General features: G+C 39.5%; 1 protein-coding gene across 1 annotated transcript in view; it reads left to right on the top strand.

Moving 5' to 3' along the window:
* SPEF2 (sperm flagellar 2) overlaps positions 1 to 24,253 on the top strand; it is a 201,530-nt gene that overhangs the window by 69,751 nt on the left and 107,526 nt on the right. The window contains exons 11-17 of the mRNA XM_055554823.1: positions 449 to 603; positions 2,595 to 2,676; positions 4,823 to 4,884; positions 7,262 to 7,365; positions 10,385 to 10,641; positions 16,002 to 16,110; positions 17,512 to 17,669. Coding sequence (XP_055410798.1) covers positions 449 to 603; positions 2,595 to 2,676; positions 4,823 to 4,884; positions 7,262 to 7,365; positions 10,385 to 10,641; positions 16,002 to 16,110; positions 17,512 to 17,669 — 927 coding nt within the window. The remainder of the gene's footprint in view (positions 1 to 448; positions 604 to 2,594; positions 2,677 to 4,822; positions 4,885 to 7,261; positions 7,366 to 10,384; positions 10,642 to 16,001; positions 16,111 to 17,511; positions 17,670 to 24,253) is intronic.

The raw sequence follows: 24,253 nt of genomic DNA, 5'->3' as shown, positions 1-24,253 counted from the left end.
GACTGTAATATTGAATTGTATCTTTTAGAAGGGTTAAAATGGGATTATTTTATGTTGTGTAAATTTTTGTTGTTGTTTAGTTGCCAAGTTGTGTCCAACTCTTTTGCGATCCCATGGACTGTAGCCTGCCAGTTTTCTCTGTCCATAGGATTTTCCAGGCAAGATTACTGGAGGGGGTTGCCATTTCCTTCTCCAGGGGATCTTCCCAACTCAAAAATTGAACCCACACCTCCTGAGTCTGCTGCATCGGCAGGCAGACTCTTTACCACTGAGCCACCAGAGAAGCCCCAGGTGAATTTTACCACAGTATTAAAAAAAAAATCTTGATCCAAAAAACATTTCTAGGAGACCCTAAAGAGAATGTTCTAAGTTTGAAGCCAGCACTGAAGAACAATTATTCAATTTCCTAAATGAAAAGCTATTCATAAAATAATCTTTTGTATTTTAGGCTTTCCTATTCAGGTACTTTCTATTGACACTCTTGTTCAAGAAGCTATCCAAGCATTTCATGAAAATGAAAGTGTCAGCGGGGCCCACGGACTTCAGAAAGCACCTGAAGAAAAGGCTTTACCAGTTAGGCAAGAGAGTGGTGAGGAAAACCAGGCAAGTGTGGCTTTAGTTTTCTTCTCTGTGCCTCACACATTAGAGATTTCCAGCTGGATGGCATCTAAGAGATCCTCTAGACCAGAGATTGGCAGAGTTTTCTGTAAAGGTCCAGATGGTAAATATTTTAAGTTTTATGGGCCCAGAGGCAACATCAAGGATATATTACATGGATACTTACATAACAAGAGAGAAAATTTCAACCCCTATCCCTACTGCCCTAATACATACACACAAACACACACATATCATTACCTAGGTAGGCCATCCAGTATGGTGGGCTAGACTTGAGCTCGGTTACCATCAGCTCAGGCATTCTCCTGAAGAAAGAGCCACTGGTTGGTAAGGGGGTTCATTCAGTCGCTAAGTCGTGTCCAACTCTTTGCAACACCGTGGACTACAACATGCCAGGTTCCTCTGTCCTTTACTATTTCCTGGAGTTTGCTCAAATTCATGGCCATTTGTAAGGTAAGGGGGTGGAAGGCTCAACTGTAAGGGCTTGGGGGAGGGGTGAGACGTCGGTGTTTTGGGAAAGTTCATGAAGTGATCAGCTCTCAGAGTAGAATTCCACTACTGAAAGTTTGGCAGTGTCCAGCAGCAAGTCCCCATCTGGTAGATGCAGCCCAGTGCCGGTCCTGGGCAGCAGCCAAGGAAGGTGTTGGAGAGGAGCAGACAGATGGCGAGGGGGACACCTTGCAGTGCTATTCCCTGGAGTGATGCTTATGGACCATGTATAAACAACCAGCCTATTTTGGTCCAGGGATCTTAGTTTGCAGACCTCTGATTAGACTAATACATCTCAGTTTTGGGGGGTGGCTGGTAGGGGAAGATCTCTTATGGTTTACTTGCATTACTGTTTCCATCAGTGTTGCATCTTGCTTATTACGTAAAGATTCTAGGGCAGGAACTTGGAGAGTATGGCCCCAAGTTGAGAATTATGATGTGGTCTTGTTATTGTTCATTTGCTAAGTCGTGTCTGACTCTTTGTGACCCCATGGACTGCAGCATGCCAGGCTTCCCTGTCCTTCACCATCTCCCAGAGTTTGCTCAAACTCAAATCCATTGAGTTGATGATGCCATCCAACCATCTCATCCTCTGTTGTCCCCTTCTCCTCCTGCCTTCAATCTTTCCCAGCATCAGGGTCTTTTCCAATGAGTTGGCTCTTTGCCATCAGGTGGCCAAACTATTGGAGCTCCAGCTTCAGCATCAGTCCTTTCAGTGAATATTCAGACTTGGTTTCCTTTAGGATTAACTGATTTGAACTCCTTGCTGTCCAAGGGAGTCTCAAGAGTCTTCTCCAGCATCAGATATAGTCTAATCTGCTCTTTTAAAGGGAAATAGTAGCAGTTCTAAGCATGAATTGATTCATTTGGCATCAGAGGCTTGTTGATGGTTAGGCTTTGAGGAATCCCAGATTCTAAATCCACTATTCTTTTCCCTACCTTATGCTGTCTCTGAAATTGAATAAATTAACAGAGACTCTAATCCAGGTCATTTGCATGAGCTGCAAGGAAAATACCATTTAATCATGATTCTGAAAATAACTGGGAGGGTTTTTCTTCATTGTGGGCTGCCTCTTTTTCTGTGGTGTGGTACTCTGTATCCTAATTGATGAGGTAATAGATAATGTACATATTTTTTCTTTATTTTCATTATGGCTATAACTGACCCCTCTAGGTCTGATCTTTCTAAGGTGGTTTTCCACAAACTCTACCTCTTTCTCAGCTCCCATTATCCTTTCCAAATGGCAGTTATGTATTTTACATAGAAACTGAAGACCAGCTGATAGACAGATTATACCACAGGTTACTATGTGTTTCTCTAAGTACAATTATCATCAAATTGTATTCATTTCCAGAACTCATTCAGTTCTTCCTAATATCATTAATGTTTTAGATTAATGAGTCTATGGTTGTAAACCTTACTTAGAGAAGTAAAATCAAGAATGTTATTAAAATCTGACAATGTTAAAATCTCTCCATGTGTGCAGGCATGTACTTCCTCCCCAAAGGACGTGCAAGATGGATCTTTAGCTGAAGCACTACCAGAAAGAGAAGATAAAACCAGACTTGGTAAGTAAGATATCAAAACAAATCATCCATCATTTACATAAGTGAGACTAATAGTAGGAGCACATGGATGTGAGCACAAACCTACTTTCAGGACAAGAGAGGAGAGATGGGGAGGGTTACACAGTTGTCTAAGTGGTCACAAGACAGAGAGGACAAGATCAACACAGCTGTCCCTAGCCACTGTCTGCCGCTGGCGATAAGAGACGTCAATTTCAAAGGAATCTTCTCACATCCCTTCAAGTAGTTGCTCAGTTTTGTTGTGGTTTTGAAAACAGCCAGGCCAAATCATCGTCACTCTTCCTGGGTCTGCAGGGAGACAGCAGTTACTGTTTCTTCTCACCTCCGCAGGTGGGCGTGTACCACTGTGCTGTCTGCACGCAGCCGCTTTTGTTCACTGTGGTGAGGGAGGCTGTGGCTCTGTCTCATCCACCCACCTCAACAGTGGTTCCTCAGATATTATAAAAGTTAACATTTGTTCTCAGACTTGTGCAAAGCAAATAGAACCAAGCTTCTCAAACCCAACAAAACATTATCTTCCTTGGGATCTGGACTTCAGTCCTACAGATCCTTGGTAAAACCACTGAAGGAAAACAATTTTAAATCTTGAATATGTTTTCTATTTGTGCTAGTTAAGGCTTTGCCATATTTAATAACTGCATAAAATTTGGTTCCCTCTGTACCATCACCATTGGAGAAGGAAATGGCAACCCACTCCAGTATTCTTGCTGGAGAATCCCATGGACAGAGGAGCCTAGTTGTCTACAGTCCATGGGGTCACAAAGAGTCAGGCATGACTGAGCAACTAAGCACAGTACCATCACCATAATAGCCATCAACCTTGGACAACATACATGTTTATTATGAGCAGGCAATTCTGCCAGAGAGGCCAAATTTCCTGTCTTTTAAAAAAATATAAGCTGTCCTTTGTTTCAGTTATTTGTTTCTTACAGGATAATTCTAATTGATTTTTAAACTATTGTTAAGTATTTTATGACATTCTATTATGAAAGTCCATGAAATTAAAAGATGCTTACTCCTTGGAAGGAAAGTTATGACAAACCTAGATAACATATTCAAAAGCAGAGACATTACTTTGCTAACAAAGGTTCGTCTAGTCAGGGCTATGGTTTTTCCTGTGGTCATGTATGGATGTGAGAGTTGGACTGTGAAGAAGGCTGAGCACCGAAGAATGATGCTTTTGAACTGTGGTGTTGGAGAAGACTCTTGAGAGTCCCTTGGACTGCAAGGAGATCCGACCAGTCCATTCGGAAGGAGATCAGCCCTGGGTGTTCTTTGGAAGGAATTACGCTAAAGCTGAAATTCCAGTACTTTGGCCACCTCATGCGAAGAGTTGACTCATTGGAAAAGACTCTGATGCTGGGAGGGATTGGGGGCAGGAGGAGAAGGGGACGACAGAGGAGGAGATGGCTGGATGGCATCACTGACTCGATGGACGTGAGTCTGAGTGAACTCCGGGAGTTGGTGATGGACAGGGAGGCCTGGCGTGCTGCGATTCATGGGGTCACAAAGAGTTGGACATGACTGAGCGACTGATCTGATCTGATCTGATCTGATTATGAAAGTCCAGTAAATTATAAAACGACTCTGAAAACTAATTTTTTACATAGAATTGAACTAAAAACTCTCTGACTTCTAGAATTTTCCACCTTCAGACATGTTTATTACCTATAATTTGACAACCCAGGAAAGTAATGTGAACGTGAAAATCACTTAGTCGTGTCCAGCTCTTTGCGACCTCATGGACCGTGGCCTGCCAGGCTCCTCTATCTGTGGGATTCTCCAGGGAAGAAAACAGGAAAGTAAAGATATAGTTAACTAATTATATTTTTGGCTTGTTTTCCAAGAAGAGAAACTGTACTAAAGTATTTCTAATGATATTGATATGAGTGAGCCACACTGGAAGAAAACAAGTAGAAAACATGGAGCCACACAGTGGTCAGGATTTAATGTTGTGAAATGAAGGTAAATGCCATGCTGAGCTGCTGCTTTTACTTCCTTCCTCTGCGTATCTCAGACACAGCTAAATCCAATAACCCGTAGGTCCAAAACCACAGATGGTCAAATACTAACATGGCTGTTAATTATCAGTACCGGAGTATATTCTCATCACTTTTTCCATTGCTAGATACCAATGCTAGAAAAGCAGCAAAAGCTGAAGAAGTCGTAGCGAGTGATAGTCTCTCTGAAGTAAGTACTATAATCTAATTTTGGCTACTAGCATATTGAAATGTGTTATGATTCATAGCCTTTTTGTAGCATTTTCATCTTCATATGAAATAGCAATATGCTCCTCTTTGGCTTAAACCTGATGATGAAATACTAAACCTGAGTTTATTTGATATTTTTTATATCTTTAATATAGTTTGCATCTAAAGCAGTGGAAATTGCTTTCAGTTGCTCCCGGTAAGAAAGTAAACACATGCTTTTAAAAATTTTAGACTTATACCAAATTTATATTGATGTGTTTTTCTTTACCACTTAATCTATTATTTTTATTTCTTTCACAATCTCTTTACCTTTACATTTTTTTCCAGGATTTATCCTTAGACTTATTGGTGACTCTGAAAAATTTTTCATTAACCCCTGAAAAAATGTTTACAACAATTTGCCAACTATTGCTTTTAATGAAAACGAATATTTCCATATATAGGATTGCTTTACTATATATGGAAATATAATGGTCAAATAGAATGGTCAGATTAATCAAGTGGGATTTTATAAAATATAATTAAGGTAAATAAATAAAAGTATATTTTTTAATTTATTGTTTCCCCCCCAAGGAAATCAATTTTGTAATATTTTAGATTTCAAAACTGCTTTAAAATAGAAAAAGTTTTGGAAGAATATACACCAAGCTATAAACATGATGACATATAGGGAGAAAAATGAGTTTAGAAAAAATGATCAAAAAGGACTCATAATTTTTTCTCTGTATTTTTGAAATATAAATTAGCATAAATACTAAATATATTTTTATATTTACATTTATTGAATTACAAATCTCCTGCGTTCCACATTCAATTCAGTGCTAAGGGCATACTTTGTTCCATGTCTTGTAATCTGAGGGGGAGTGTATATCAGTGAGCAAAAGTGACAGGGCTCCCAAACTTTAAGGAGTTTACAGTCTAAAAGAGAGGGACCATAAACTCATATGTAAATGAGTTTATATGAACCAGCAGATGCTGATGATGTCATCTGAAAAGAAAAAGTAGAGTCAGGGAGATGGCTTTGAAAGAGTGAGGTTTAAACAGATTGAAAGACGATTGACAGAATCAGCCACTGGCTCTGGGGAACCATTTCAGGTCGCCAGAAGAGCTGAGTAATGGCCTTGAGGCAGAAAGGTGCTTGTGCAGCAAGGTAGGGGAAGAGAAGGGAGGAGGTTAGAGAGATGAGCAGGAAGGGAGAGGAATCAGGTCAGCCAGGGTCATGGAGGCCATGATGAGGACATTGAGAGTCCAGGGGAGCTTTTGCAGGGTTTAAATAGAGACTTCCCCGATGGCTCAGCAGGTAAAGAATCTGCCTGCAATGCAGGAGACACAAGAGACACGATTTCAGTCCCTAGGTTGGGAAGTTTTCCTGGAATAGGAAACGGCAACCCATTCCAGTATTCTTGCCTGGGAAATCCCATGGACAGAGGAGCCTGGTGGGCTACAGTCCATGCGGTCGCAAAGAGTTGAGCACACTAGCACATAGTATCATTTGACTCATAAAATGCTCACTCTAGTGGCCGAGTTCAGGATAGATGCTTGGGATGTTCTGTTCATCTAACAATATAAATGCTGGAAAAAATAGGAAAGCTAATTATCTGAGGGCCAAAATCAGGCATCAGAAAAGCAAACGGTATTATTCAGCCATAGAAAAGAATGGAATAATGCCATTTGCAACAACATGGAAAGACCTAGAGATTATCATAACAGGTGAGGTAAGTCAGAGAAAGACAAATATTATATTCTATCAAATGAATTTATTTATAAAACAGAAACAACTTGCAGACTTAGAAAACAAACTTATGGTTACCAGAGAGGAAGATAAGAGAGGGATAGTGTGGGAGTATAGGATTAACAGATGTATGCTACTGTATATAAAGTAAACAACAAGATTTACTGTGTAGAATAGAGAACTATATTTAACATCTTATAATAAACTACAAGGGAAAAGCAAGAAATATATCAGATTTGACCATTGATAGAAGAGAACTTCAGGGGGCAAAAGTCAGGCTTACACAGGTCACCCGAGAAGGCATGCTCCCTCTTTATGGCATGAGTGACTAGAACTCAAGCCGAAAGCCCCAATCTCTTTGATTTAACATATTGGAGGATGAAATCTGGGGACACCAGAGCAACTAAGAATTAAAGAGGAAGATCTTGAAAAGGAAGGAGCTAGAAGAGGAGCTCCCACATCTGTATATACATTTTCCTTAACTGCTTGCTGGATTCCAGAATTGTACTAAAGGATCAATGTCTTCACCAGAGGATATGACCATTTAATTTTTTTTCCCCTCCAGATATTTAGAATCTGCCTTTTAAATGAGCTCTTCTCTACCATTCCTTGTTTATTTTCACAGCTCACTGTGCGTGCTCAGCTTGGTGCAAAATCAGAAAGGCTGCTGAAGAAAGGAAAGAGCATATCTGATATATTGCTAGTCAGCATCATGGTAAATGCCATTAAGTATGTATCTATGTACGACAATTTCTTTCTTATGTCTTTTAATATATTAGCAGGTAGAGCTTTATAAAGAATAATGTAGAAGTCATTTTAATTTTTAATCTCTAATGAATACATACAGAAAGAAAAAGATGTATTTTGTGATTTTCATGCCTGTATTTCACTTTCCTCCCTTTTTCAAACTTGACTTCATTCACCCAGATGGGAATTCAAGTTAGGTTCTATTCTCTTTTTTTTTTGGCTGTGCTGGGTCTTCCTTGTGATTCTTAGTCTTAGTTTCCCCAGGGTATGTGAGATCTTAGTTCCCTGACCAGGGATGGAACCCATGTGTCCTGCATTGGGAGGCAGATTCTCAACCACTGGACCACCAGGGAAGTCCCAAGTTCTATTATGTATGGGGAATTCAAGGAGAAATTAGACAATTGGAAAAGCCACGGGACAGGTTTGGGAGAGGAGAAACCCTCACTATATGGCGTTGGGCCAAAATGCTTCCTCATTTTGTGTTTCTGGAGGAGAGAGTGACCCCAGGGGTCCAAAGGCCAGGCAGCACAGGGTAGGAAGGCAAGGAGAAAGTAGAGGTTGCACAGGCAAGGAATAGCATATGCATAGCACAGAGGTGATATGTGATAGGGTAAATAAAAAAATTTAAATAGGCTATTATTTTGTGATTCCTCCTTTCTAAGAAAAAAAAGATTCTCGTCAGCCGTCCTTTACAATTGAGAAAAGAGAGAAATTTTAAAAAGCCATAGCAGCTCAGTTAATTAATCCATGCAATAAAGAAATGAGGCAGAGCAGGATGCAAAAAGGAAAAAAGGCTCGTGTGAAAGACCTTTGCAGAGCATCGAGTGGGTGAGGGGTTGGGGGCTGTGCTGCTTGGGAAACATTATGACCAAGAGAATGAGGACAGGAGGCTTTGGAGAATTTTTCCTGGGCGTCTGCAATGGACTCTCCCTTTCGAGTTTCCTTAAGAGGCTTCATTCAAGGTTTAAGTTGCCTCTCAGTGGTGATATATCTTGGACTGATTGCTTTTTTGAAGAAACTTGGCCACAGGGATGCTATTCCCAAAGCTGAAAGGGATCTCATTCTAACAGTTGTAGCATTTTTCAAAAACTGGAATAAAACATGTTTTAGCCATGGCATTCATCATTCAAAGAAAATTGCAAATGAAGAGCATCAGCTCTAAAATGGATCTTAGCTTTGGTTTCCAAGGAGTTGGAGTGTCCACACCCCACCCTCAGAACTCTGCTACCTTCCCACCACCACCATCCTCTCTGCACCTGAGACATGTTCAGAGAATTGCCATCAGCCTGAGAGCCTTCCATTTAGTCCAAGTGCATCCTTCTTCGATGAGGAAAGGAAGGCACGTGGCAGTTCAGTTGGGCAGTCCAGCCACATGACAGGTTAGCGGCATAGCCAAAGCGGAAGTCCCTCATTCCCTGTCATCTGGTGTGCTCATACTACAGTCTGACAAGCATGGCCTTGGCCTCTTCCTCCCCTTGAAGTAGCTCCTGAGACAGGAGGTGGGAGAAGTTTCCTCAGATCTGGTAAAGTGCTCAAGAAGTTTCTTCTCAGACTGAGGCCAATGAATTAACAATCCCATTCTCTGCAGAATGCTTGCCATGCTCTGAAAAAGCCATAAAAGCAAAATGCAGGCTTTCCTTGCCCTTCATAGCCTAATAGGAGTAATAGAAGCAGTGACCTGAAGGCAGCTTAATACTATGGAAATATCACTAGATTTGGGGTCACTTGCAGTTTTGTGACTTTGAACAAGTAATTAATTAAACCTCTCTGAACTTGAGTTTTCCCATTCCTTCCTTGCCACACTGTCAGAAGGATCATACACAGGCACCAAAACACACTTCCAAACCTTTAGAAAGGGAATTCTAAGTGTTTAAATGAGTTTTAATGGAGAAAGAAATGAAATTATAATTTTTCACTCAAAAGTCAGTCTTAATTGTACATAATTTAAGGATTTTGCAAAAGCAAAGTTGAAGTTGTGTTCCAATTTAAAGAACTAAAATAATAGTTTTTGGAGCACCTATTGTCTTTAAAGGATATGACACTGAATGCAAAAACTGAAGAAATGATCCTTACATTTCAGCAACTTAGAATTTAATTGAGATAAAGAAGACTCACTTGAATTTTTCTAAGTCAAGAAATGTAAGAGTTAACCAACTGTGTGAGGAAGTGAATGAGAATCCAAAGGAGTTCAGATCAGGCTCTTATGACTCCATGCTGGATTGGGTGGGGTAGGAAGAACCTTCCAGGTTGGCGATGTGAGTTTCCACCATATGCTAAATTCTGTGCTGAGTTCTTAAAATGTGTTATTTCAGTTCGTCCTCACCAGCATCCTGTGAGGTATGTTATGTTATCCTGCTGTATAAATGAGGAAATTGATGTTCTAAAGAGGAACAACCTATGAACGCAGCTAGAAAGTACTATTTATATTTACGTAACAGCGAGGAGATTGGTGTGTTCAAAGTGAATGGTTCAAAACTGTGAGAGAGAAGTTATAGGGGAGCAAGTTGTGGCTAGTTCATTTTAAATACCACATTGAGGCTTCTGGAATGGATTTGGAGGGCAGCAGGGACCCACAGAAGGATTTTGAGCAAGGCAGTGTTTGTGGTACAATAGGAAGCCTAATTTTGGCTGTGTGTGCATGCTAAGTCACTCCAGTCATGTCCAACTCTTTGCAACCCTATGGACTGTAGCCCACCAGCCTCCTCTGTCCATGGGATTCTCCAGGCAAGAATACTAGAGTAGGTTGCCATGCCATCCTCCAGGTGACCTTCCCAACTCAGGGATGGAACCCAAGTCTCCTGTGGCTCCTGCATTGGCAGGCAAATTCTTTACCATCAGCACTACCAGGAAGCCCAATTTTGGCTGTAAAGAAGTAAAATATATGCAGAAAGAGGTTACTGTGAAGTTGAAAGAAAGATAAAGGCAAGATTCATTGTGTTGTTATTTCTAAAGGGATTTGTATCTATCAAACAATTAATTATTTGTCCTTTCTTTAATTTAGTCAGATACCTGTATATAAAGGCTGGATCCTGGATGGCTTTCCAATGACATTAAACCAAGCAAAGCTTCTGGAGGAAGCACTCACAGGCTACAACAGAAACCTCATAGAACTGGAGGGAAAGAAATCACATACATCCACATTAGCTGTTGACCCTACAGCTTCCAAAGAAGTGCCTCTTCCCCCTTCTGCATTTGATTTTGTCATGTTATTAGACATTTCAGATAATTCCTCACTGAATCGCATGAATGACATCATGGGTAAGCTGGATACCTTTCTAAAAATGTCCTTTTATGTAACTCAGAGTTCTTTATTTTTCTTTGAAATGGTGAATATTCCCATTTACAATTGTAAGTGGATAGTAAAGAATCCATTTCAGACTTCCAAAGAATTACCTAGCACAGCTTAGTTGCCTCCTGCTCTGTCTGGTATTGAGCACTCTAGCCCAAACCTGAAGCTAGTAGAGAATTCCATGGTGACCGAAAGCATCTCATTCAATCCTTCCATCAACTGGGCAGCTCCCCTGGCCCCGAGGTGCCCTCTTTGAGACTTGCATGAATGAAGGAGCTTCTCATGGCTACTTAGTATATCTTGAAGTGTTACTCTAGTGAAGTTCATGAACCACATTGGGGCTACAAGCAAAGATTGCTAATATCCTTCCCTTGGATTGTGTATTAACTGAGGAGCAGTTATCAGTTGACTGAAGTCCTTACATCATGAGGTCAAATAGTCTTGCCAAGATTCATGGTTTAACTACTTTTCATTGTTGAGATGAAAATATCACTTTATTCCATAAATTAAGTAGTTATGACTAAAAGCACACATTCTTAGCTTTGCAAGTTATTTAGGTATTTGACCTTTGGAAAGCTAATTCTTTCTTTCTTCTAATATATATATATATATATATATATATATTAGATCTAATATATATATATTATATATTTATATATAATATATATTAGATTATATATTATATATAATATATATAATATAAATATATATTATATATAATATATATTAGATCTAATATATATATATATATAATACAATATATATAATAGAATGGCTCATTGCATTATTACTGGATAATTAAAGGGAAACCGTTTCATTACTCACAACACTTCTGACACCAAAGGTGTATGGGTTTTCCCTACCACCCAGTTCTTCAGTTCTTAATAAACACCAAGTGGGTGTCCTAGAATTTAATTCAATCCTGACAGTAACTTCCCAGAGTTATCACAGATTTTCACAGTTGGCTCAGTCCCACAAGACTTCTTCCCACTTCAGATGTCTGCCTCAATGCAGCGGATCCCCAGGTTACCCACGCTTCTGTCTGACTTGACTATAAATTAGGGGTTTCCATGACCCCTCCTCAGGTCTGATAGATTGTCTATAATTATCTGTAATGACTCACAGAACTCAGGGAAGCACTGTACTTGCTACTACTGTTCCATTGTAAAGACTGACATAGAAGATACAAATGAACAGCCAGTTGAAGGGGTACACAGGGCAGAGTCTGGAAGAATTCCAAGCTCCGGCCCTTCCCCCGTGGAGTCTGGTGTGTGACACACTCCTGGCACATGGATGCATTCACCAACCCACAAGCTCTCTGAACCCCTTCTTTAGAGTTTTTATGGGAGTTCCATTATGTAGGTATGAATGACTATATAACTGAGCATTGGTGATCAGCCTCTAGCCTCTTCCCATCCCTAGAGACCCAGAGGTAGGACTGAAAGGTCAGTTGGTTGCTCAGGCAGAAGGGCTCCACCCTCCCAAGAGTCACCTCTTTGGCATAAGGTTGAAAGAGGCTTATTATGAATAATAATAATAATATAAAAACCCTCCTCTTACCTCTATAGGAAATTACAAGGGTTTTCAAAGCTCTGTGTCAGGAGACAAAAACCAAATATATATTTCTTATTGTCTCACATATATTAAGTGAGATAAATGTTAAACACTTAGTATAGAATCTGGTTGGAGAAGGAAATGGCAATCCACTCTAGCACTCTTGCCTGGAAAATCCCATGGATGGAGGAGCCTGATAAGCTATAGTCCATGGTGTTGCAAAGAGTTGGACATGACTGAGCGAATCTGGTACATGCATCAGGAACAATAGTGGCAGGACATCAGGAAACACATCGGGAATAATAGTGGAAGACTTTGAAATGAACAAAAGATTATTGGATATTCTTTCAATAGAAGACTGAGTATTGTCTATGGGACCCCTTGGAGTATTTGGTTTCATAGGATTCTGTACCTTTCACTGGCTTAACTCATCTCTTCTATAACCATAAATTGTAGAAATTGATGGTTATTCAAATGATTCTTGTCCATAGACATACAAATGAATTTTATTCAATTAAGATAGTTAATTTCTATATGCTGAAAAAGATAATTTCAAGTATGACATTGTTCTATACATAGTAACCAGTTTTTTCATCTATTACCATCTATTTTATCATTCCTATCTGTGAATATGTCTCTTATGCAGATTTTCATTTGAACTAGTTGTAATATCTTGCTGATTCCCTCATTAATTAAAGAATTAGATGATGTTATTGCACACTGTATATGTACAATATGTTTGCTGTTACAACTAATATAATGACATTTGTGGCTAAGAGAGACTTAGGGAATCATTTCCTCCTATATTTATAGGTGGACATTTAAAGCATGAGCGCTTGACTCTTCCTTATTTTGAGTTTGTATAATTTTGAGATCTTCCTTTCACTGTTTATTTAAATAAAAGGACAAAACCATTAGATACTACTTCAGCTCTTGAGCACAGTGCTTTACACTGAATGCTGTCCATCAAATTCCAAAAGGGAGAATTTACTTCTCTCCATACAAGGAAGTAGGGACTATACTGACAGTAGCAATGATTGATCAGCTAACTTCCTATTCTTGTTCAAGGGTATCTGAGGATTGGTGAAGATACTGCCAATCCATGGCTGCTTATTGGCAGAACAGAGCCCACAGCTCAAAGCAATCCAACTTGCTTTCAAGATTCTTGATCTTCGTGCTATTTATGCTATTTTCAGTTTGGGAAGCCACTGAGCTGTATATTCACGTATGCATTCTTTTGGAAGGTATAGTTCAATGAGCAGTTTGAAAATTTAAAAAGAAATTCAGAACTTGGAGTGAGATAACTGGAATAAAATGCTTTTTCTTTCATTTATAAACCATACCATTTGGGGGCCAATTTTAGAATCACAATCCTACTTTACAAGGTTTGTTGTGAATATAAAATAATGTACTACAGTCTTCCCTTAGTATTCACAGGGGATTAATTCCAGAACCCATTTGGATACCAAGAGGAGGGCACGGCAACCCACTCCAGTATTCCTACCTGGAGAATTCTCATGGACAGAGGAATCTAGCAGGCTGCAGTCCATGGGGTCACAAACAGACACAACTGAGCGACCAAAGTCCAAGGATGCACAAGTCCCTTATATAAAATTATATGAGATTTGCATATAACCTATGCACATCCTCCTGTATACTAGGCAATGGCACCCCACTCCAGTACTCTTGCCTGGAAAATCCCATGGATGGAGGAGCCTGGTAGGCTCCATGGGGTCGCTAGAGTCGGACACGACTGAGCAACTTCCCTTTCACTTTTCACTTTCATGCATTGGAGAAGGAAATGGCAACCCACTCAAGTGTTCTTGCCTGGAGAATCCCAGGGACAGGGGAGCTTCGTGGGCTGCCGTCTATGGGGTCGCACAGAGTCAGACACGACTGAAGCAACTTAGCAGCAGCAGCAGCAGATTACTTATAATACCTAATACAATGTGACTGCTATATAGTTGCCACACCTGGAAGAATCAAGTTTTGCTTTTGGGCCCTTTCTGGAATTATTTTTCCAAATATTTTCAATCTGTGGTTGGTTGAGTCCACCCATATGGAGGGCTGACTGTATGTGTAAAAACATTTAACAACTGTGTGCTAAATTTTACCTATAAATCAAGTAAGACAAAGACTGAAACATTTCCATTGGGTTGATGTCTTTGATAACCAGAAGGAGGGCTGTTTCAATGGAGTGGGGGACAGGGAAGGATGGATTGCTATGGAACGGAATGTGAATGGGGGTGAGGAGGTGGAGAGTGTAAGTAAAGATACCTCTCAAGAAACTTGTCTCTGAACAAAAGGAAAGAACAATGGAAACAGGATATTTTTATCATTATTTTTTAGTATTCCTTTTCTCTCTCCCTCTCTGTATCTTTCTCTGTCTCTCTCTCCCTCCCACCCACCCTGTTTTAGGAAAGGGTACACTTATATGAAAGAGCTCAGCTGATTTTTGAGCCAGAGAGTCAGTGAGGTTACAAGTCAAAAAGAGAGATGGATATCATCTAAGTCTGGTGCAGCAGAAAGATATAAACTGAAGTTATCAGATGAGGGAGAGAAGTTAAAATGTTCAACTGTGCAACTCAGGTTTGCTAAAATAATAAAATCAAGTCAGGATAGTGCTTGTCAATTTGGGGAAAACGATGTACAAATTTAGGGGGATGGGTCATAGAGACTCATCAACTATAGAGGAGTGCTGGCAGGACAAATGATAAGGGCATAGATCATTAATATTGTAGAGATGGGGCCATTCCAGAGGTGGAGCCCTTCGCAGTGATCAAAAAATCCAAGATATGGCCATGTTAGTGAAGTGGAGAGAAGAGGAAGTGTCCAAAACCTGGGTGCAGTTTGGGAAGAGAAGAATGCTGATACATGTTCTGAAGTCCTTGACAAAAATGAGCTAGTAACCATGGGATGGTTATCATGGGTTCATGATAGTTCCCATAGTCTTCTTCCATCACTCATTGTCGTCAGCATCTTTGGGTTTTCTGAATAACCTAAAAGCATATTCTGTTTTGTGAACCAATTTCCTCTTTTTCTATCATGAATATAGATGGAGGACAATTGATTGCTGTCCTATGAGGGGCCTTCATCTTTTTGAGTGCTATTAATTTGCTCCTCAGTGTTCTTTTGCATTAACTGAGTAATCTAGTTCCTCTTAACCTAGTTCAAGGCTTTCTTTCCCTCTTTATGATTTTCCATTTATTCTGAATTCATAAGTATTCTGGACATTGTTCCTTAATCCTTGCTAGGACTCAATCAGAGGAGTTGAAATTGGTTTTGGCTTCAGTCTCCTGTGGTATGTTCCTTTCTGTCTCTTCTACAGGGAAAAATCATAAAGTCTAGAAAGATAAATTATTGTGTTCTAATATAATATTGACAAATAACATGCGTATTTGACTTTATGGCTACTCCGTTATTTCATTCTTAATTTTTACATCATGGTGTTGATTTCCTTGTTTGTTATTTATGACAAACCATCATTTTTCAGTACCTTCTCTTCAGGATCAATCCAAGATGTTCTACCTTGAAACTAGAGCTCCTCTTAAATGTTGTATTTTACCACATTCTCCTAATTTCTAAGGGAAATTTGAATTCTGACCTCAAAACTATACTTTACTTTTTCAGTATTTTGTTAAACATTTTAATTAATATTCAGCCAAAGAGGAGGACCATATTCATTTGGCTTTTTTGTATCAGTATATTTTGGCAGTGTTACTGCCACTTTGATTGGTGTAGCAGATTGTCTAATTAAGTAATTTCAATATCATAGCTGAAGCATTTTCAAGTGAAACTCCTCTTGAAGATATCAATCAGCCTGTAGCTGCTAAAAACAAAGATACGGATGAGGACCAGAATTTAAGAGATCAAATACAGCACAGGTTAGTTTAAAACTCATTGTCTTCTTGTTTCTTGCCCTGTGAACAAACTAGAAACTAGTCACTTTAGAATCAGCAGATCTAGGGGAAAAATGTATTTCCTAGCGTTCACTGTTTTATAGGTAAAACAAAACTAAATAGCTTTGATATTGAGTGAAATATTTGTGTGCTAGCTTTTATATTCAGAGTATAAGTCATCATAGTCACAGAAAAAAAGAATTAAATCAAGCAACATTTCCCTTTATGGCTACATGAACTTACAAGTTCATTAGAGGGAATCCTAATTCAGCTCTCTTTCAACAAATGCCAATGAAGATCTTGGAATTTGAAAGATCTAGGCATCAGATTATAGAGTGTAGTTCTAAAACTAAAATTAAATGATGCTTAATAAGCATTCTTTTGGTTGTATGCAGTTTGCTCATTGGAAAAGAAAAATTAGACAAAATTAAACAATGTTTTGAAAACGTGAGAATTCTGAAAACATGAGTTGAGGCAACAAAGAGGAATTTGATTCATGAAGCCTATCTACTCTCAGAGGACAAAACTCATTCCAAGACTATGTTTGAGTAAAGCAAATTCCCATGGACAGAGGAGTCTGGTAGACTCACAAGAGTCAGACATGACTTAGTGACTGACTAAACCACCACCACCATCAACACTTACTCAAGGGTCTCTTGAACTTCTCTATCTATGAAAAAGTAGATAACCTATGTGGCTCAGGCTATAGCTGCCAGCAGAAGGGTACTCAGTCTACTATAAGTACACATGATGTTTCCTTAGAACTTCATTTAGAAAACTAAACCCACATCAAAGGTTTCCTGAAATGGTAGAATTTCCAAATCTTCTCTTACTCTTTCCTATACCTCAAAACATATGGCTAGTTGGCATTAAATGATGTCTTCTTTAAAGTGGATGTATTTCATTGCCTGTAGACTTCTTTTTTTTTTTTTCCAGTGACATTGTTGCATCTTTATTGTTTTTTTTTAATTTTTTTTTATTTTTAAACTTTATAAAATTGTATTAGTTTTGCCAAATATCAAAATGAATCCGCCACAGGTATACATGTGTTCCCCATCCTGAACCCTCCTCCCTTCTCCCTCCCCATACCATCCCTCTGTGTCATCCCAGTGCACTAGCCCCAAGCATCCAGTATCATGCATCAAACCTGGACTGGCCTGTAGACTTCTTAGAGTTGCTTTTTTCAGATATGTTGGCAGCTGGTTTTTTCATCATGTACATCAGATAAATCATGCTTAATGTTACTCCAACATTTCAATCAGTATGTGATATTCATATGTGATGTGTGATATATATGATATATTCAGTATGTGATATTCACATATTCAGTATGTGATATTCATATAATTCATGATATTATATTCATATAATATTTGGGTTTTGCAGAATTGTAGGCTTCCTGGACAACTGGCCTTCATTGGAGCACTGGTTTACAGAGCCAGAAAACATTTTGATAAAAATCAATGCTGAAGTAGATAAACAGTCATTGTGCCAAAAAGTAAAGGAAATGTTTATGACTGAAATAATGAAAAAAGAAAATAAAGGTAATTACAATTCTTTTATAATTTTGAGTTTATGTAACAAAAATGTAATGTGTGGTTTTGATGAGCTTAGGAAGAAATGAAATGTTACCCTTTTGTTTATCAATCATACCTGACTTCACTGACAACTGTAATTTCTTGGTATAATAAAAAATAGTCAAAATTATCAATATCACAAAGGTTCTAAAACTGTCTTGGTAGAATACTTTCTCCCATCCCCAAATTTGTGACCTAACTACTATGATTTATCGGTGAACTGACACCAAAATAGTGCATAAGTGTAAGCCGCAATCACCTTGGGAACCCAGGAGTTCACACTTACAAAGACAAGCTTCCACATCTAAATGTCCACTCCCCCAAAACATCCATGTGAAACTTTCACACAAAACAAATATATTGTATAAAAGGCTTAACATGTTATTTTGACAGTCAGAAGTTAGGCTGAGAGGAGGAAGGTAACCTCTAGAGTTGAGATTGAAAAGCAAAAACAAACTGAGTCTAGGTTGTAGCTTCAACAAGTCTGATCCAGACTTGCCTGGGAGTGTCCAGGAGTCTCCAGCAGAGGCGTGGTGGCCTGATGCTGGGTTGGGGGCAGTGAGTGTAGCAGTACATCAGTTCAGTTCAGTTCAGTCGCTCAGTCGTGTCCGACTCTTTGCGACCCCATGAATCGCAGCACGCCAGGCATCCCTGCCCATCACCAACTCCTGGAGTTCACTCAGACTCATGTCCATTGAGTCAGTGATGCCATCCAGCCATCTCATCCTCTGTCGTCCCCTTCTCCTCCTGCCCCCAATCCCTCCCAGCATCAGAGTCTTTTCCAATGAGTCAACTCTTTGCATGAGGTAGCCAAAATACTGGAGTTTCAGCTTCAGCATCATTCCCTCCAAAGAAATCCCAGGGCTGATCTCCTTCAGAATGGACTGGTTGGATCTCCTTGCAGTCGAAGGGACTCTCAAGAGTCTTCTCCAACACCACAGTTCAAAAGCATCATTCTTTGGCGTTCAGCCTTCTTCACAGTCCAACTCTCACATCCATACATGACCACAGGAAAAACCATAGCCTTGACTAGACGAACCTTTGTTGGCAAAGTAATGTCTCTGCTTTTGAATATGCTATCTAGGTTTGTCATAACTTTCCTTCCAAGGAGTAAACGTCTTTCAATTTCATGGCTGCAATCACCATCTGCAGTGATTTTGGAGCCCAAAAAAATAAAGTCTGACACTGTTTCCACTGTTTCCCCATCTGTTTCCCATGAAGTGATGGGACCAGATACCATGATCTTCATTTTCTGAATGTTGAGCTTTAAGCCAACTTTTTCACTCTCCACTTTCACTTTCATCAAGAGGCTTTTTAGGTCCTCTTCACTTTTGTAGAAGTACATGCATGGGATCTTTTGAAGGAGCTCACCATTATCTTCATTACCTCCACCATAGTTTGGCCTCAGGTAAATAGCAGGGAGGGAACACAGCTCCACCCATCAACAGAAAAGTGGATTAATGATTTACTGAGCATGGCCTCGCCCATCAGAACAAGACGCAGTTTCCTCTCAGTCAGTCTCTCCCATGAGGAAGCTTCCATAAGCCTCATATCCTTCTCCATCAAAGGGCAGACAGACTGAAAACCAAAATAACAGAAAACTAACCAATTAATCACATGGACCACAGTCTTGTCTAACTCAATGAAACTAGGAGCCATGCCTTGTAGGGCCACCCAAGACGAACAGGTCATGATGGAGAGTTCTGACAAAAAGTGGTCCACAGAGAAGGGAATGGCAAACCACTTCAGTATCCTTGCCTTGAGAACCCCATGAACAATATGAAAAGGCAAAAGGTAGGACACTGAAAGATGAATTCCCCAGGTCAGTACATGCCCAATATGCTACTGGAGATCAGTGGAGAAATAACTCCAGAAAGAATGAAAAGACAGAGCCAAAGCAAAAATAACACCCAGTTGTGGATGTGACTGGTGATGGAAGCAAGGTCTGATGCTGTAAAGAGCAATATTGCATGGGAACTGGGAATGTTATGTCCATGAATCAGGGGAACTTGGAAGTGGTCAAACAGGAGATGGCAAAAGTGAATGTCGACATCTTAGGAATCAACGAACTAAAATGGACTGGATTGGGTGAATTTAATCAGATGACCATTATATCTACTACTGTGGCAAGAATCCCTTAGAAGAAATGGAGTAGCCATCATAGTCAATAAAAGATTCAGAAATGCAGTACTTGGATGGCATCTCAAAAATGACAGAATGATCTCTATTCATTTCCAAGGCAAACCATTTAATATCACGGTAATCCAAGTCTATGCCCTGACCAGTAATGCTGAAGAAGCTGAAGTTGAACGGTTCTATGAAGACCTACAAGACCTTCTAGAACTAACACCCCAAAAAGATGTCCTTTTCATTATAGGGAACTTGAATGCTAAAGTAGGAACTCAAGAAACATTTGGAACAACAGGCAATTTTAGCCTTGGAGTACAGAATGAAGCAGGGAAAAGGCTAACAGAGTTTTGCCAAGAGAAAGAACACACTGGTCATAGCAAACACCCTCTTCCAACAACACAAGAGAAAACTCTACATGTGAACATCACCAGATGGTCAATGCTGAAATCAGATTGATTATATTCTTTGCAGCCAAAGATGGAGAAGCTCTATACAGTCAGCAAAAACAAGACCGGGAGCTGACTGTGGCTCAGATCATGAACTCCTTAGTGCAAAATTCAGACTTAAATTGAAGAAAGTAGGGAAAACGAATAGACCATTCAGATATGACCTAAATCAAATCCCTTACAATTATACAATGGAAGTGAAAAATAGATTTAAGGGACTAGATCTGAAAGATAGAGTGCCTGATGAACTATGGACAGAAGTTCGTGACATTGTACAGGAGACAGGGATCAAGACCATAACCCAAGAAAAAGAAATGCAAAGAAGCAAAATGGCTGTCTGAGGAGGCCTTACAAATAGCTGTGAAAAGAATAGAAGCGAAAAGCAAAGGAGAAAAGGAAAGATATACCCATTTGAATGCAGAGTTCCAAAGAATAGCAAGGAGAGATAAGAAAGCCTTCTTCAGTGATCAGTGCAAAGAAATATATGAAAATAATAGAATGGGAAAGACTAGAGATCTCTTCAAGAAAATAAGAGATACCAAGGGACATTTCATGCAAAGATGGGCTCAATAAAGGACAGAAATGGTATGGACCTAACAGAAACAGAAGATATTAAGAAGAGGTGACAAGAATACACAGAAGGACTATACAAAAAAGATCTTCACAACCAAGATAATCATGATGGTGTGATCACTCACCTAGAGCCAGACATCCTGGAATGTGAAGTCAAGTGGGCCTTAGAAAGCATTACTATGAACAAAGCTAGTGGAGGTGATGCAATTCCAGTTGAGCTCTTTCAAATCTTAAAAGATGATGCTGTGAAAGTGCTGCACTCAGTATGCCAGCAAATTTGGAAAACTCAGCAGTGGCCACAGGACTGGAAAAGGTCAGTTTTCATTCCAGTCCCCAAGAAAGGCAATGCCAAAGAATGCTCAAACTACCACACAATTGCACTCATCTCACATGCTAGTAAAGTAATGCTCAAAATTCTCCAAGCCAGGCTTCAACAGTACATAAGCCATGAACTTCCAGATGTTCAAGCTGGTTTTAGAAAAGTCAGAGGAACCAGAGATCAAATTGCCAACATCTGTTGGATTATTGAAAAAGCAAGAGAGTTCCAGAAAAAAATCTATTTCTGCTTTATTGCCTATGCCAAAGCCTTTGAGTGTGTGGATCACAACAAACTGTGGAAAATTCTGAAAGAGATGGGAATACCAGACCACCTGATCTGCCTCTTGAGAAATCTGTATGCAGGTTAGGAAGCAATAGTTAGAAATGGACATGGAACAACAGACTGGTTGCAAATGGGGAAAGAAGTACATCAAGGCTGTATATTGTCACCCTGCTTATTTAACTTATATTCAGAGTACATCATGCAAAACACTGGGCTGTTAAGACACAAAGTGGAATCAAGATTGCCAGAAGAAATATCAATAACCTCAGATATGCAGATGACACCAACCTTATGGCAGAAAGCAAAGAAAAACTAAAGGGCCTTTTGATGAAAGTGAAAAAGGAGAGTGAAAAAGTTGGCTTAAAGCTCAACATTCAGAAAACTAAGATCATGGCATCTGGTCCCATCACTTCATGGCAAATAGATGGGGAACTAGTGGAAACAGTTTTTATTTTGGGGTGGGGAACAGACTATTTTTGGGGGGCTCCAAAATCACTACAGATAGTGACTGCAGCCATGAAATTAAAAGATGTTTACTCCTTGGAGGAAAACTTATGACCAACCTCGACAGCATATTAAGAAGCAGAGACATTACTTTGCCAACAAAGGTCCATCTAGTCAAGGATATGGTTTTTCCAGTCATCATGTATGGATGTGACAGTTAGACTATAAAGAAAGTTGAGCACCGAAGAATTAATGGTTTTGAACTGTGGTGTTGGAGAAGACTCTTGAGAGTCCCTTGGACTGCAAGGAGATAGAACCAGTCTGTCTTAAAGGAAATCAGTCCTGAATATTCACTGGAAGGGCAGATGCTGAACCTGAAACTCCATTCCTTTGGCTACCTTATGCGAAGAACTGACTCATTGGAAAAGACCCTGATTCTGGGAAAGATTGAAGGCGAGAGGAGAAGGGGACAACAGAGGATTAGATTGTTGGATGGCATCACCTACTCAATGGACATGAGTTTGAGTAGGCTCCAGGAGTTGGTGATGGACAGGGAGGCCTGGCGTGCTGCAGTCCATGGGGTTGCAAAGAGTCAGACATGACTGAGCGACTGAACTGAACTGAACTGTAGCTTCAAACATCTACAAATTTGAATCAGTGTTTTTGCCAGCTATCAGACTCTTCAACATTCTCCTAAAGATTTTATATTCCAGTCACTTATTACATGAACAGAATCCACTGCCACTTATTTAAGATTTACATTCCAATCCATTAATTATTTTTAACAAATATTTTGTCATTAAAATAACAAATATTTACCTAGTCCAGTGCTCTGTACTAAACATCCTAATTAAGTTAAAAACAAAAAATAAAAGGATATGGCACTTCTATGAATAGTCTGCTGTTTTAAAATAAGCATAATATACTGTTAAGTGGGAAAAATCAGGTTATATTTAAATTGTCCCTTTTTTGTTTTTAAAAGTATATCTATTATTAAATTTGAACTTGCCAGGTGGCTCAGTGGTAAAGAATCTGTCTATACAGGAGACATGGGTTCTCTCCCTGGGTTGGGAAGATTCCCTGGAGGCAACCCCCTCCAGTATTCCTGCTTGGCAAATACCATGGACAGAGGAGCCTGATGGGCTGCAGTCCATGGGGTCACAAAAGAGTCAGATATGACTAAGCAATTAAAACAACAGCAACAATTAATAAAAGGCAATGGCAACCCACTCCAGTACTCTTGCCTGGAAAATCCCATGGATGGAAAAGCCTGGTAGGCTGCAGTCCATGGGGTTGCTAAGAGTCGGGCACGACTGAGAGACTTCACTTTCACTTTTCACTTTCATGCATTGGAGAAGGAAATGGCAACCCACTCCAGTATTCTTGCCTGGAACATCCCAGGGACAGAGGAGCCTAATAGGCTGCCGTCTATGGGGTCGCACAGATTAAGACAGGACTAAAGCAACTTAGCAGCAGCAGCAGCAGCACAGAAAATAGTGACAGTATATGCTAATAAAAAAATAAAATTCAACCCAGTAAATCTGAAGCTCTAACTTGCTTTATTCAACTATTCCTGACCAAACAATGTCCCATCTAACATTCTGAAGGGAAGTAAAAAGTAGAAGTTTTCATAGACACAAGGGTGGAACAGGGAAGTCTTTAGCAAAAGGGGGAAAATATGGTTATTTGGGGCCAGGATATCTTTTGGGGGAAGGGAACCGCAGGGGTCTTTGCCATGCAGATTGACTCTTCTTCTTTGATAAAGAGGGGAGGTGATATAGAGAGGGCCCACATGACAGATCATCTCATTGGTGCCAACCAGAAAATTCCAAACTGATTGATTAAAATTATACTTCTGAGGAAGGTAGAAACTGCAACTGAGGCAGGTAGTATAGGTTTGGTATCATGGACTTTATTTATTTAGCACAAGTGATGCCATTTTGGGCTTATGGTTTTCTCTTTAACAATAATACAGTCTTTGATGAGGAGGGAAGAAGGAGGATGAAGAGAATTAACAAGAAACTTCTCTTTCAGCTTATTTGTCTACATTGTTGAAATTTTTTTTTTTTTTTCAACAGCAAAATAAAATCCTTTATTTCCTGAGTTCAAAACTCTTATATAAAATTATTTTATAAAATTATATATAAACTCTAATATAAAATTAAAAAACAGTATGGTCACATTATGAACTTGTCTAGTCATAAGTACACAGTTACAGAGTTTCCCAAGCCATTGGCAAAGTTTGTGGCTCTATACTTATAATAAATTGTGGAATACACAAGAGGGACCAAAAATATACAGGAACATTCTTTTGAAAGAAAAAGAGTTGATGTTATGGCTTGTTGAAATTTTAAAGG

Source organism: Bubalus kerabau, chromosome 18 (assembly GCF_029407905.1).
Source record: "Bubalus kerabau isolate K-KA32 ecotype Philippines breed swamp buffalo chromosome 18, PCC_UOA_SB_1v2, whole genome shotgun sequence".
Lineage (NCBI taxonomy): Eukaryota > Metazoa > Chordata > Mammalia > Artiodactyla > Bovidae > Bubalus > Bubalus kerabau.
Note: the sequence above shows the minus strand (reverse complement) of the source record. Positions and strands in the feature narration are given on the sequence as shown.